The sequence below is a fragment of the Plutella xylostella genome, chromosome 20 (assembly GCF_932276165.1).
Source record: "Plutella xylostella chromosome 20, ilPluXylo3.1, whole genome shotgun sequence".
NCBI classification, from domain to species: domain Eukaryota; kingdom Metazoa; phylum Arthropoda; class Insecta; order Lepidoptera; family Plutellidae; genus Plutella; species Plutella xylostella.
Window position 1 is genome coordinate 7330702 of NC_064000.1, and position 14449 is coordinate 7345150.

At 34.3% G+C, this 14449-nt stretch overlaps 1 protein-coding gene across 3 annotated transcripts in view; it reads left to right on the forward strand.

Moving 5' to 3' along the window:
* Positions 1–14449, forward strand: part of LOC105392188 — a 67539-nt gene that overhangs the window by 19193 nt on the left and 33897 nt on the right. For 2 of the 3 annotated variants that reach the window (XM_038109885.2, XM_038109887.2), the window contains exons 2-3: positions 12325–12416; positions 12583–12828. In XM_038109885.2, the coding sequence (XP_037965813.2) occupies positions 12669–12828 (160 nt within the window). In that variant the 5' untranslated portion in view covers positions 12325–12416; positions 12583–12668. The remainder of the gene's footprint in view (positions 1–12324; positions 12417–12582; positions 12829–14449) is intronic. The other variant, XM_038109886.2, reaches the window with a different exon arrangement.

A 14449-nucleotide genomic window follows, 5' to 3' on the forward strand; every position in this document is an offset into this window, starting at 1 on the left:
ACCTGCAACAAAGTATAAGTAGATACCTACTCAGTACCTAAGTTTCAGTAATCCTTCTTAGATACTCAGTCAAGGTTATAAAAAACAATCCTTTTTAATCTTGTCTGAAAAGAGTCCGTACTAAATAAAGCAATTACTTGCCTTATTTATTTCAGTATAAGTACTTACAATTTATTTGGCGCTATATTCTGGAGTTAAATGCATGTCTTTTTCATTCATATCTGAAATTCCCTGTTAGTTTCTCCCTCTTCCATAAAAAAGTTGCTAACAAATCGCAAATTATCATTTTTCATTTAAGGGAGGCTTGCACAACAAAGTTAATCAAAATTAAATTAGTAGTTTAACTCTTGCTATGACATTATAATCGTCATAGATATAATTTTGATTAACTTTGTTGTGAAAGCCACCCTAAACCTCAAACATACGAGGGACCGGTGAAACAGTTTATAGAATTAATGCATCCAATAGTTCTAAAGACAATGCTTTTAATACACAATACGTCTTTTTGTTAATTTTTGGTAAATTTCCGATGATGAGAACTGCACAATATAAATGTATCTGCTATTGTGTTTGTGACATGCGAGTCTAAGTGCCAATTTTTCCATATTCGGTTATCTAACCGACAGGGATTGATAAATTAAAATTCATGTGTCAAAAGTCAACCACTACAGTGCCACAAACTTATCTGTTCCGGTGAGAGCGAACTAAATTGATCCATATCTCATAACTTACCTATGAATTATATATTGATATAGATTAGATGGATTTATTAAAACCGAAAGGGTGAATTACCACTACAGGCTAACTTAAAATCTTATAGAATCAAGAAATATTAGACATTTACGTGAGCTCTCACCGGAACAGATAAGTTTGTGGCACTATACTCCCTGGTGATGCTCTAACCGACTATGGAGTAATTGCTACTAAGCTGAGCAGTAAGCTTTGCAATCGCGAAACCTACCTGAATAGTGCCTCAATACGCACAACTATGGAACAGTTATACTTACATTAATACAGTTTATCCGAGTGAGGTGAAGGTAGCAACGAACGGCCTTGCGCCGCTTGCGTTTATCCTGTCTGGGCTGATTGCCTGTTAAGGGTAAGTTTATTTATACATTTATTAAAGTTGAAAAAATAAATTATAATTGTTTTTTTGTAAGCTTACGATACGCCTGTCTCTTGGGGGAGACAACTGGGTGGTATTTTTTTTTTTTTTAAAAGATTGCCTATATTCAAGTACTTAATAACGATCAAGTTAAATTGGACTTACCTATGAATTATTGTATAAAAACTACTTTTTATAGTAAAAAACATTTGTTGCAAGAAAGCTTATCAAACCTCCTTGGCCTTAATTTAATGAGCAATTAATACTAAAATGTTATGCCTAATGGCAGGTTTTTTTGTTAATGTAGCATATTGCCTATTAATAAAGTAATATTGAACATTAATCACAATTTGTCAGGATTCTAAAGTTTATCCAGGTACTGACTTAGTAAAAACTTTTCAAAAGTGCTTTTTTGCTCAAATCTAAATAATTCACTAGATAACATTTATCGGGCTGTTGAAAAACGCCTTTAAGCCCAGTTTTAACTTAAGTAAATTCACTTAAGCATAAACTAATGTCCTATATCTTTTTCTATATCCTATAGAAGTTAACTACTGGACATAGGCCTCTCCGAAAGCACGCCACTGGATGCCATCTAGTCCTTAAGTATACTCAACAACAATAAACCAATCCACTAATTTCTGCATTCCATACTCAAGTTCTGCTTAACGTAACACTCTCAGGTGTGCAACTGATCAATCTTTATCTTTTTTATTTTTTATTATTTATTTATAGGTAATAATACATAAGTAAAAGACAAGCTTAAGGATACTACAATAATCCTCGCAGGATTGTGCGCAGCACCTTCATTCTGCGTTATAATTTAAGTACTTAAGTATTGTTACAAATGTTTGGAAATCAATGAATCAATCAATCAATACGCTAGTAATATATAAGTCAATGTTGGAAATGCAATTTTTCTTCCGTTGCTGATAATGGAGTTTGTTTCATCACGACCCATCACGTCCCCACTGCTGGGGCACGGTCCAATGAAGGGAGGGTTTTAGGCCTAGTCCACCACGCTGGCCTAGTGCGGGTTGGTGGAGTTTGTTTATAAGCGAGGAATCGTAGAATAGAATTCATTTATTTATCAGAAATAAGGTAAGTCATGGTCACTTGCTACCAAAATGTCAACATTTTATAAGGTCAGTTGATTCACTATGAATTAATTTACTTACGAAAAAAATATCATTAGGTAGGTACTAATTGAATTTTATGAATGAAAAACACAAATTAAAAGTTGTTGATGTGAACCCACCAACCCGCAGTGGACCAGCGTGGTAGGAAATGGTCCAAGCTTACGAAGGCAGTTTAGACCTTGGGGATATGCATGAAGGTTCCATTCGAGAGAGCGAAGTGCAGGTACTTACACCCCCACAGAGAATATAATAGAAGTCCTGATGAACGGACACTCAGCTACAGCGCTGAATTTCCTACATAAGTTATGCTTAACTTGGCGTTCTCAGTAGTGATACCTACCTAGTAGTATTACCTAACTAAAAGTATATAATTTATAATATTATCCTTGAGATTACATGTATTTTATTTAAAAGACATTGACAAACATAATTAAATATTATACAAATAGCCCGCCCCAGGACGCACCCGACCCAAAGGTTCCCATGACGCTGGCAGCATTGCCGCGCTGCACTGCGAGGGAGATCCTCTGCATCAAGTACGCCCCAGAGCGATTGTCATGGCCTTGAGTACATACCTATAAGAAAATACTTAGTACACACGGCAACGTCAAATGGTCGGCAGGGCACACTAACGTAGTGTATATGTGCACACTAACGTTGTCTATGTGTGCATAAACGCAGAAATCGGTTTACACACCAGTAAAAAACCACACACACACACACACAACAGCACAAACGAGTTTGCGCGTAGGCAAACGCCCGTATACCAGCTGTGACATAAAAATATCAACCGGTAGTGTTAGTGAAATAGTTATAAAATTGATGTGAAGCAAAATTTCACTACCTGTGTCTATACACTTCGTAGCTCATTGGTAGAATGTTGGACTAATGAAACATAGGTCGTGAGTTCGAGTCCACGAATGTTTATTTTTATTTAACTTAATTCAAATTTTGCGTTAATTTAAACACTGTTGAATATAAAATTAATATATTTGAAACTGACAAATGACTACAAGCTGCATAGCTGTCGACTATTTCTCTTCGCCAAAAATATATGATTCGTTCTTCATTTGAGAATTAAAACCATTCTACCCTCATACAATATGAATAAACGAAATTTGTTTTTAGTTTTAGTGACAATTCACCTCTGCGTCTGCAAAGTGATTCACTTTGTGATTTGTCAATTTACTTAATTAATTACTCTTCGCAGTCAGTATGGAAAGTCACTTAACCATGTTCAAAAAGGCGGAGATAATCGTATTTATATGAACAAAACATTACAATTAGTGAAATCGCAAGACGTTTAACGGTAAGTAACATAGAATTGTAAATATTTTATTTGACTGTTAGAATATTTGTATTTGTATAAGCTAAGTATTTGTTTTTTTTTGTTTGCAGAGGAGAACTGTTCAATTATGGGTTCACCGATACGCAGATTCGGGACATGTAGACAGTAGTCGTCTATACGGATGCATCACCACGCCATCGAGATATCGTAGCTGCACATAGCGCTGATCCGTTTTGCAGCACCCGTTCTACGGCCACAACGCATAATCTATCCCTACAAACCGTACGGGTTCACTTGCGTGCTGCTGGGTTGCGGTGTCGGAAGCCGACGAAGAAAATTGCTCTAACCGATCAGATCCGACGATGTCGAAACAGAGTGCGTTTTGCGACTGACAATTTTAAACTTTGATTGGTGCAACAATGTGGTGATATTTAGTGATGAAAAGTCCTTTAAGTCAGACAAGGATGGATGGTAAGATATTATGGCGAAAAAGTGGTGAAAATTATAGTTATTGGGGTTAGCTCAGTAATTTTTATTTTTTCATTTGTATAAGATTTTAGTTATTTTGTTAACTTATTATTATTTACAATTATGGGTAAGCCATGTGTTAATGATGTTATTGTTACTGAGGTTGGAATAAGTTATCTTATTTCTAGCTAATTAACATGTTGATTCATATAACTAATGACTTGCCTATTTACTTTAGTAAAACAGCCAGTCCATCCTTTTCTGTAGTTTATTATGATTTAAAACTGCTAATTGAAAATTTTCCTTATTAATATAAACTACAACTATGTTTTAAAACGAAAAACAACAAAAACGTAACATCCTTAATGTTTATGTTACGGCAAGAATAAATTTTGTAATTTTAACACTTAATAACTTGTTTCATTTACTTTCTGTGTTGCTTTTATTCGTATTTACTACAATACTATTATTAGCCATATTAAAAAATAAATTAAATCTATAAAAAAAACAAAAAAGGAATTTTGTAAGTTCAGAGGGATTTGAACCACCATACCGATTATTGTAAGTCTTGTATCATACCAACTGAGCCATTCTATCTATTACAATTCATTGCAAAATTTTGCTTCATATCATAAAAACAATGAATCATTGTCACTGGCACAACTACATGCTTACAATATCCGTGTGTGGGTTGCCCAGAACTAAATAATTACGTCGACGTCGCTGACACACACATACACTACCTACGTTAGTGTGCCCTGCCAACCATTTAACGTTGCCGTGTGTACCTAATACCATAATACTAATAAACCACATAATTGTAGTTAATTTACTGTCGTCAATTCAAAGTTAAACTATTCCACTGCTGGCCTGAATCCAATATTTTTTGCCTCCTTCGTGACAAGTTAAGATGTTAGAATAAATAAGTAAGTTAAAATATTTGTTTATTCATACAATTCTTGGAACAATATAATTATCGGAATGCCACAATTACTGGGATCGCGTGCTGCCTGCCGGTTTCCACTCTTGCGCATAATTTTAACATGTTTTTAGTAATTTTGGAGTTTAAGTTTAGATATTTTTTTCAAATAGAAAAGCGCAAACTAAAAACTTTTAGAGTATAGTTTTATAGCTTGTTTAATAAATTGAGGTGGAGGGCAAGTTTGCTCCCTCCTAGAAAGTATTTGTTGAATTTTCAAAAGTGGTTCAGAATGACCCTCAGAACTTTCGGCTTAGTAAGTAAGTAAGTACTTATATACCACTTGTGCGATATACTTTATTCAAAAAACTCAGTAAGCATAACATAAGTAATGGTGTAGTGTACCTTTAGGACATGCTAACCTTGCAATGTCCCCTAAACAAGAGAGGTCAAAAACCGTTTATTCCATTCGCGAAAAACATGCTAATTTTTAAATCGAATTTGTTTAAAAAAGTAACCGATACAGAAATACAAAGGGTTTAGCTGCATCATAAATGAGAGATTTTTATACCTACGGTTGAATTTGAATTTTTTGGTACAACAAGAAATCGAGGAAAAAGAGGAAAGCCCAAAAGCACAAATGCGTACTATGAAAGATGTTTTAAAATAAACAATTTCGATGAAAACCACATGACTGCAGCTTTTGTTATGTACCTACTTCTCTAAGCATAAAAAGTACAGTTTTGTTTGATTGAGTATTAAATATCAAGGACAGCTAGTTTGATATTAATAAAATACGCGACTCATATTATTTTTTTGCGAAGTAAAAATTTTAATTTAGGAATCTAATTAGCCTAAATAATATGAAGATGTTGTTATATTTGAACCTGTTCTACGGATAATTATAATTTTGACACGTACTACGGCTACCATATATTATGTTTTAAGCAACTAGCTTTATCAAAACCATAAAACAAAAACAATAGAGTTCTATTTTTTTAATTTTTCAAACGGGACGTGGACAAAATTGTAAAAAGCGCAGGCAGGCACGACCACTCGCCAATATAAATAATTTATGAGAACAGAAAAGGATTCACGAAATGAGGCGGTTTGCATTTTTTGGTCATTTCAAATCGAGACGGCTGTTTCGATCGTGCCTTTGTATTGTTGCTGTATAGAATTTGATTTTATTACCTATACCTCGTTTCAACTAAGATGATTCCTGTGACGTTTTGAGTTTTAGGGCCACTTGCACAAATCTATTTTTAATATGTTTGTGCAAGTCGCCCTTAAGATTTTAAATATATTCCATATAGAAATTCTAAAATTTTGTATATATAGAGTTATTGTATGAGTCGTATACAATGAAATAAAATTAAAAGACACTGAATTTGCAATACTACCTATCACGACCCATCACGTCCCCACTGCTGGGGCACGGGTCTCCTTCCAATGAAGGAAGGGTTTAGGCCTAGTCCACCACGCTGGCCTAGTGCGGGTTGGTGGACGAATACTACCTATTTCTCCGTAATTTGGAAAAAATCTCAGCCACAGCGAGCATCCTAGCTGAAACGAGACATAGAGTGCGCTTTATGACACTTTTTATATCCAGTACAATCTATCTAATTTGCATCTAAAAATGCATATAAAAGTCATCTGCAAATACAAATCCTAATCCTAACTAATATTATAAATGCGAAAGTAAGTGTGTCTGTCTGTCTGTTACTCTTTCACGCCAAAACTACTGAACGGATTTGAATGAAATTTGGTATACATACGGTCTAGACCCTGGGAAAGAACATAGGCTACTTTTTATCCCGGAATTCCCACGGGAAAACTTTTTAAAAGTAAATAAACTGGTTGCTCTCACGCGCGGTATATTGACCTCTTAATACTTTAGAACCCATTAATTTTCTGGTTATAAATTTGATTTAGTACGCAAAAACTAACTCATTACTTTTGATATTAATATTCGCTTTATGACCGAGTAAAATCAAAAGAAGAGAAAAAAGTATTAAAAAAATGAAGTTGAGTGACTTAAAAAAAATACCAACACCACCATAATACCGACAACTTTATACGATTACTTATTATTATGCACCTTTAGCCCTCAAAATTCTAGGATAGTAGTACCTACAAATATAGACACAATCTTAATCTGATAAAAAACCTGTTTAGAATGGTATTGCCTGTTTTCAGAGGTCCATGTGTCAAAATGGTGGTGCCAGATTGTAGGCAGGTCTAAAAGGACATCGCGAGGACATTGAAAGCAAACATTGCTTATATGGACGTAGGATTATTTGTTGGCCCTTATATTATTTAGTTTATGTAGTATAGCTGTTCCCGCGAGCTTCGCTTCGCCTTAAAAAGTTTTCCCGTGGGAATTCCGGGATAAAACGTAGCCTATGTTCTTTCTCAGGGTCTATCTATACCATATGCATACCAAATTTCATTCAAATCTGTTCAGCAGTTTTGGCGTGAAAGAGTAACAGACAGATAGACACAGTTACTTTCTCATTTATAATATTAGTTAGGAATAGGATTAGTTAGGATAGGATTATGTGTGTGCGCTTATGTTATTTAGTTTATCTAGTGTTTAAGTACCTAGTACATTTTATACACTTGCACCTACCTACCTCCTTACTATTTTTAAACTCTCTCTTCCATCCAAAGGTTCTGGTAGGGATTTTTGGGGCAAATAAAGAGTTTTATTTGGTTATAGGTACTAACAGGGTAATTTTTTATTAGATATGTAAAGTATTCATTTAAATTGGTTACAGAAGATATTTTTACTTACCCAAGAAATTTTAGTTTTTGTTAAGATTTTCTTTGATATACCTAGGTAATCATTATTAAACGCTAATTACTTAAATTGGGAACAGTCCCGCATAATATTCAAAAACTTAATTTAAAGTTGCTGTAAAGGCTCAGTAAAAAAAATATATAGGTACCTAGACCACCGCTTTTGCAAAACTTACCCTAGTTTTAAATCTGTTTTTTTTTAATACCCTAGTTTTAAATCTATTTTTTTTAAATAATAAAATGTTGTAAATCTTGAGGCCGTCAATTTATGATTTTAAAATGTGGTAGCATTACCAAGTTGGATGTGAAATAAATCAACTGCCTTATCTATGGACATTGGACAGGCTGCGGTACTGTCGCACAGAAAAGCCTATTTAAGGACATTTAAATATTAATTTTCTTTTAATTTTTAAATTAATTTACTTGAAATGTTTAATACAGAACGAAGTAGGTAGGTATGATAATTATTATTACACTCGCGAGCATTGAACGATTTCCACTGACATATGGATCGTCAATGGCCTAAAAACCTTAGTGATTTTTTTAAGAAATGTGTAAGTAAATACATATAAACTTCCATTCACTTTTAACAATAAACCTGCCTATCGTCTCGCCGTCATTATGTGCAAATATTCATACTTTGAGGTTTCTTACGTAGAAAAAAAACTTCTTGGGGAAAAGTTGTTCAGTTTGACCAGTAAATTTTCGAACGCATGTTATTTACACCCTGTATATTACTCGCCCTTATCTGCCCGTCAGTACAGGCGCGCTACGTTTTTTTATAAAGCTCGCACATTTAAAATAGTTTTAGTAAAATTATGCGTTGCTCTTATCTTGAATAACGAGCTACTCCATTCAGTTTAAACCGTCCCCTTAATATACCAGCCAGCACTGGACTATGAGTCTTAAAACAGTAAGTTTAGGGGCATTTTACTTTGTAAATGTCAGTGCTTAAAGGACAAGGTACGATGAATGGTCATCGTCTATAGCCTAGCATGGGCTATCGATATATTTTTTAATTGCAACCATAGTACATCACTATGGAATGGAAGAGATATGTGTGGTTGGTCGAAGTGACATTTTTAGCAATATTTTCTCCAGGTTTTTAAAAATACCTAGATTACCTAGGTACTGGCTGGAAGGTAGAAAAGGGCTAGACTTTATCCTGTTCATCAACAACCCGTACGAGAAATTGTGTCAATTTGTGTCACTACTTTCTAATCATGCGTGTTTGAAATTGTTGAAAAACATAAAATCTGTTAAATCTACACTACAGCATGTAGCAATCTCGTAAAGACGAGAGATTTATATTGAATAGGCTCTGAAACTACTGAACCCAAACATCTTTTTCCATGATAAAGCCACATTATCCTTGAGAGAGTTTTTTATCCCGAATTACCAGAAAGTCCGCAATTAATAGCTCGCGCGAAAAAGCTACTGTCCACTATAAAATGTTAGTAAAGAAACTGCCAAAGTCCTACTTATGTGCTTAAAATGTAAATAATACAATAATACTTATTGGGTTATTTGCATCACCGCCAGAGGTCAACGCCTTGAGGGTCCGTCCTACGTCGCGTTTGGCAATGTGCTTACCTACACCCGCCCACTCAGTAGGCCGGGAGATGTGTTCAATAAATTAGTGGTTTTGTCTGAAAATCGGCAAATTAAATTTTACCTGGTGGTTTTGAACTTCTGACGAAAAACAGCGTCTTATAAGTTAAACGTGTCTGTGTATCTGTGTGTCTGTCTGTAGTAGCTTAGCTCCAAAACGACTGAATCGATTTTTAGTTGGTTTTTGTTGGGTGTTCTGTGGGTGTTCTTAGCCATATTTTATAATAATCTGTCTTCTGTCCTGTCATAACGATAATAAGCCACTACAAAAAAAAAACACTTAAAAAACCGACACCAAATAGGTCTATTTTAAATACATAAGTACTTCTATATTGCAGACATTTCCGTTTAGGATTAATTAGGTACTATTGTCACTTTAACTTTTTCATCGCTCGTCGGCGACGCCTGGACTACAATGATTAAACGGTTAACTCCTCAATAATACAAAGACTGGATAATGGAAACGATTAAATATAATATATATAAGTTGGAAGCACAAATCTACACTTAATAACATGTTGCATCATGGCGATTAAATAAAACGATTATGTAAGAAGACGACCGGATGGGTGGTTAGAAAATCTGCTACACCGATGGTCCCGGATTAGAGTTTCGGATGGGACATTTCTTTAAAAATTTGGGTGGGTTTGGTAACGTCTATGGTGTACCTATAGGTAATTAGGTAATGTACAGTTGAAACGTCACTAGGGGAGGCTAGACCTCAAAGCTTGATCTATATATACCTATATACATTAGTAGCAGTCTATTCTATTCTATTCTGAGAGGGGGCGAAGTTCCTGTACGTGGCTCTCTCGAGTGGAACCTTTGTACATATTCCTTTGATTTCAGCTCTTTATTAGTATACCAGTAGCAATGTAATGTACAAAATTAGAAAATTACATCACATAATAAATACTATACAAAAAAAATGTACAAAATTACGTAAGAAGGTAAAATTAGAATTGGGAGAGTTGTGTTCGAAATATACTTATTTAATAACTTGAGCAATTATAAAATCTAGTTAAAGAGGACGTAAAAGTTGAAACACTTTATATTTATTTGCAATAATGATACGTATCTATCGGGTGTGTGATTCAATTAAAAACTACTTTACATACCTACTTATTTACATGGGCACACTCGGTAGGTATGTATACTATGTATAGTGAATAATTATTAAATCATTTATTGCAGACTGTAAGTCCATAATGATGTGACTTCGTATTTTAGGATAGAATAGAATAGAATATTGCTTTATTGAACACCAAATAAACTGGACACACAAAAAACATACTTATAGACTAGAACTAATGTACAATAGGCGGCCTTATCGCTGAGAGCGATCTCTTACAGGGAACCTTATATATAGCGGAAACAAAGTGACAAATTAGAGGGCGGTGTTCCAACAATAACCAAATAATAATATAACTTACATAATATTTATATTAATACTTTTATATTTTGTCAGCGAAGGAATTGCATTGCTATTGACAGTAGCTTAGGCGGTAGTGAAGCTGTTTCCGAAGCTTGGGGCCGCGGGTTCGAATCCCGTCCAGTACAAACATCTGTGCGATGAGCATTTGTGTTTGCCTTGTGTCTAGTTTTGTAAAGTGTGTATTTGTGTAGACATATCAGCTGTCCGACCCCATATCACAGGTTCTGCATAGTTTAGGGTCGGACGTGTGTGAGATGTCCCCACATATTTATTTATTTAATAGTTTATTTATGTATGAAATTTAGCAGACTTGTGGCCGAAGGGCTATATGTTCCGAATCTCGCTGATTATAATTTTAATAAATTTTCTGTATAGTTTAAATATACTATATGTATTAACAAACGCAGTTTATAAGTAGCTTCCTGTTCATTGTAGAATTATGATTATGAATGAATCGTTGGTAACATCAAGATGTGATTGCAACAGACGGTGATACATCGTCTCGACTGCCAACAGGTTGTGTCGAAACGGTGCGATGTCACAAAATACAAATTTTATAAGCTTTAAAATAAGGTCACATTTATGTACGTGGAGCACATAAAATAATTTAAAAAAAAAACAGTCGCAATGAACCCTTAACAATAAGAAAAAACAAATTTAAAATGGCTCCTATTTCAGAGGGGTGCGACCCCCCTTTGGGGGTTTTTGTCGATAAAATTTAACGTAGAACACGTAAGTAAAATATCGAAAGTCCGTTCCCTAACACACTGTATACGAGATTTAAGGTAAGCGTCAACCTGCATCGTACGCAACGGACGCATCGTATTCAGTATTTTTGTATAGAAATTCACACAAGTGCGTCCACTTCATCGGTATAGCCGACGCCGCCGTCGTTTCTCCTTGCATTTATGAAAATCCGTTTGCTCCGATAAATATGATACCGATAGGTAGACGCTCACCGTTTTGCACAATCTGGGTAGGCAGTAAGACCTTGTGTTTATACTTAAAATAGGTTATATTTTTAAAGTTTATGTTTATTGAAAGTTAAGTTGGTACTTATAAAATTGCGTAATTATGTTGGTGACTACTGATTAAGCGTGTTGCAAGTTGACTGTATACTGTATACCTGGTTAATTTAGTGCTCGTGATCACGTAGAATTGTATTGAAAATAAAATCAATAAAACCATTGCTATTTACTAGTCTATTATAATAATACCTATAAGTATTCATTAACTAGTAAATAATGAAGTTACTTAATTAAATCCTAACTGTCTGTTATTCTTTCACGCAAAAACTACTGAACAGATTTGAATGAAATTTGGTATGTACATTACACATAGTCTAGACCCTGAGAAAGAACAAATGCTACTTTAATCCCGAAATTCCCGCGGGAAAACTTATTAAAGCGAAGGGAAGCTTGCGGGAACAGCTATCTTACATAAATATTTCCCACGCGGAGTATAAATTCATAATTATGAGGAAATATATACCAAATTATAAATAACTTTTTTTATATCTTATAACTTTATTAATGTCTGGTTTTGTGATTGTTACAGATTAAACAATGCGTGTTTCTGGAAACACAACATTATGATGACGACCGCCTCACTACCAGCCAGCTGACGATGTTGAAGAACAATATACGGAGGTAAATTACATTGAAAATAATAATTCATATATAAATAATGTAAGCACTAAGTTAAACAAAGAAAATATAAATATTTTTCAAGTCGATGCAAAAACAATTGAATTTAAAGAAACAGATAAAACTGTAGAGCCCATATTTCATAAAACAAACAACACAATCTTTACAGATAACAATCCGATGAAACTTACAGAAAACGGTCAATGACTCGAACCAGATGCATAGAGCAATATAGACGAGGTACCCTGTACCCAGATGTCATCACTAATGTCAGATGAAGTCAAAGACAAGACAAAACAAGATGGCGATAACGTAGCCAAAGACGAAACTAAAACCGATACCGAATCGAAAGAAGTACAAGCTAAGGAACCGAAATCCGTGTCCTTTAATAGAGACGTACACGTGAAAAGATTTGGTAAGAAAATCGATGATGTTGATCACATATTAATCGATTTCACCGTCACTGTCGCCAATAACACACTAATTTATCATTTAACCGTCATGTAACAGAAAGGGGACGGAGCTAATTCACCGAATGTTTGTGTGTTATAGTGAGGAATCAGCTGCCGCTGCACAGATTCCATTATCGAAGTAGATAAACTTCAGTATATCGCGATTTGGCATAAATTGGTCGAACGCACATTAAACAAGTTTATCGACGTCGATAATGGTCCCGTATTGCGGCCGCAGGGTGTTCCGAAAGTGGTATAGCATGTTGAAAGTGGGTGATTTTAAACAACTTTTGGGTTTTTAAACCCTTGGAAATTCGTCATATAAAAATCTACGCCCTTTAGAATTTCCCAAATTTCTAGACCAAAGGTTGTTTATCACACCTAACTCTCTCTCTCTTTCGGTTTCGCAATACCTTTTTGTAACACTCATAATTATATTATGTATCTAATCTACTAATTCAGAAGACCTAAAGATTAATACGACTTAAACAATAACATGACATGGACTAACTACTATAAAACTTTGTTACTCTATGTGAAATATTATGTAATAGCAACAAACCATTATAATAATTACATTTAATTAGTATAGGTACCTACCCATTAGTATAGGTACCTACCCATAGAAAGATACCTTTAAAACAAAATCAAAGCTATCAAGTAATCTTATCAAAAAGTCAACAGGATATATAAAAAGATTAACTTCTTAGCAGGTACGAAACCGGCAAAAGTTTACAAAAAAACACTTGAAGTAAACGTCACAAATTCTATAAACAGAATCTGTATCAATGAAGGTCACACTGACCACGACGGCATTAATGCCAGTGCAATATGAGATTATTAAACTAAAGTGAACTATAATGCTGATATAGATCGATATAAATCTTGTTAATTGATCGGTGGTGCTTAAAAGCTATTAGAACACAAATACAAATTTACTTACTTACACAATATTAATTAATTTAGTAGCCCGAATGGGTCATTTATGGAAGACATAAGTTTAAATCTGGAATTTAACTGTTAATCCGTAAGGTAAAAAACGATTGTGACAAAAAAACAACTAGGTATCTGTAAGCATAGACAATTGGACGAGTTCATCAACAACATACTTGAGACATTGTTAGAACCGCTGACAAAAAATTGGACAACTGTGATAATATCTGACATCAACAAAGTAGAATTAATGATATCGAGACCTAAAACCTGTATTGTTTTTAAGCTGTTGCCATTATTACTAATTAACTGATATAACGCAAATGTTGCAAAACGCAATTTTTCAGTAAGTATGTTTTTGCTGATTTATGAAAACTGCACTAGTTCTTAGCTGAACCCTAAGCTTTTTTAATTTATAATTAGCAATAGTTTATATTAATCATAATAATTATTGAAAACCTAGTTAGGTACGTAGGTACCATATAGCAAGTTCTTTTCCATTATTGATAAAAATCGGTTCAGTTCAAAGTGCTATGCGTATTAAATTTGTCATTACAATTATTGTTCTAACTTTGATAAATTACCTGTAACTTGAAATGGCTTTCCGTGATGACTTCGTGAGAGATAACATCGACGTATGAACATTTCAAT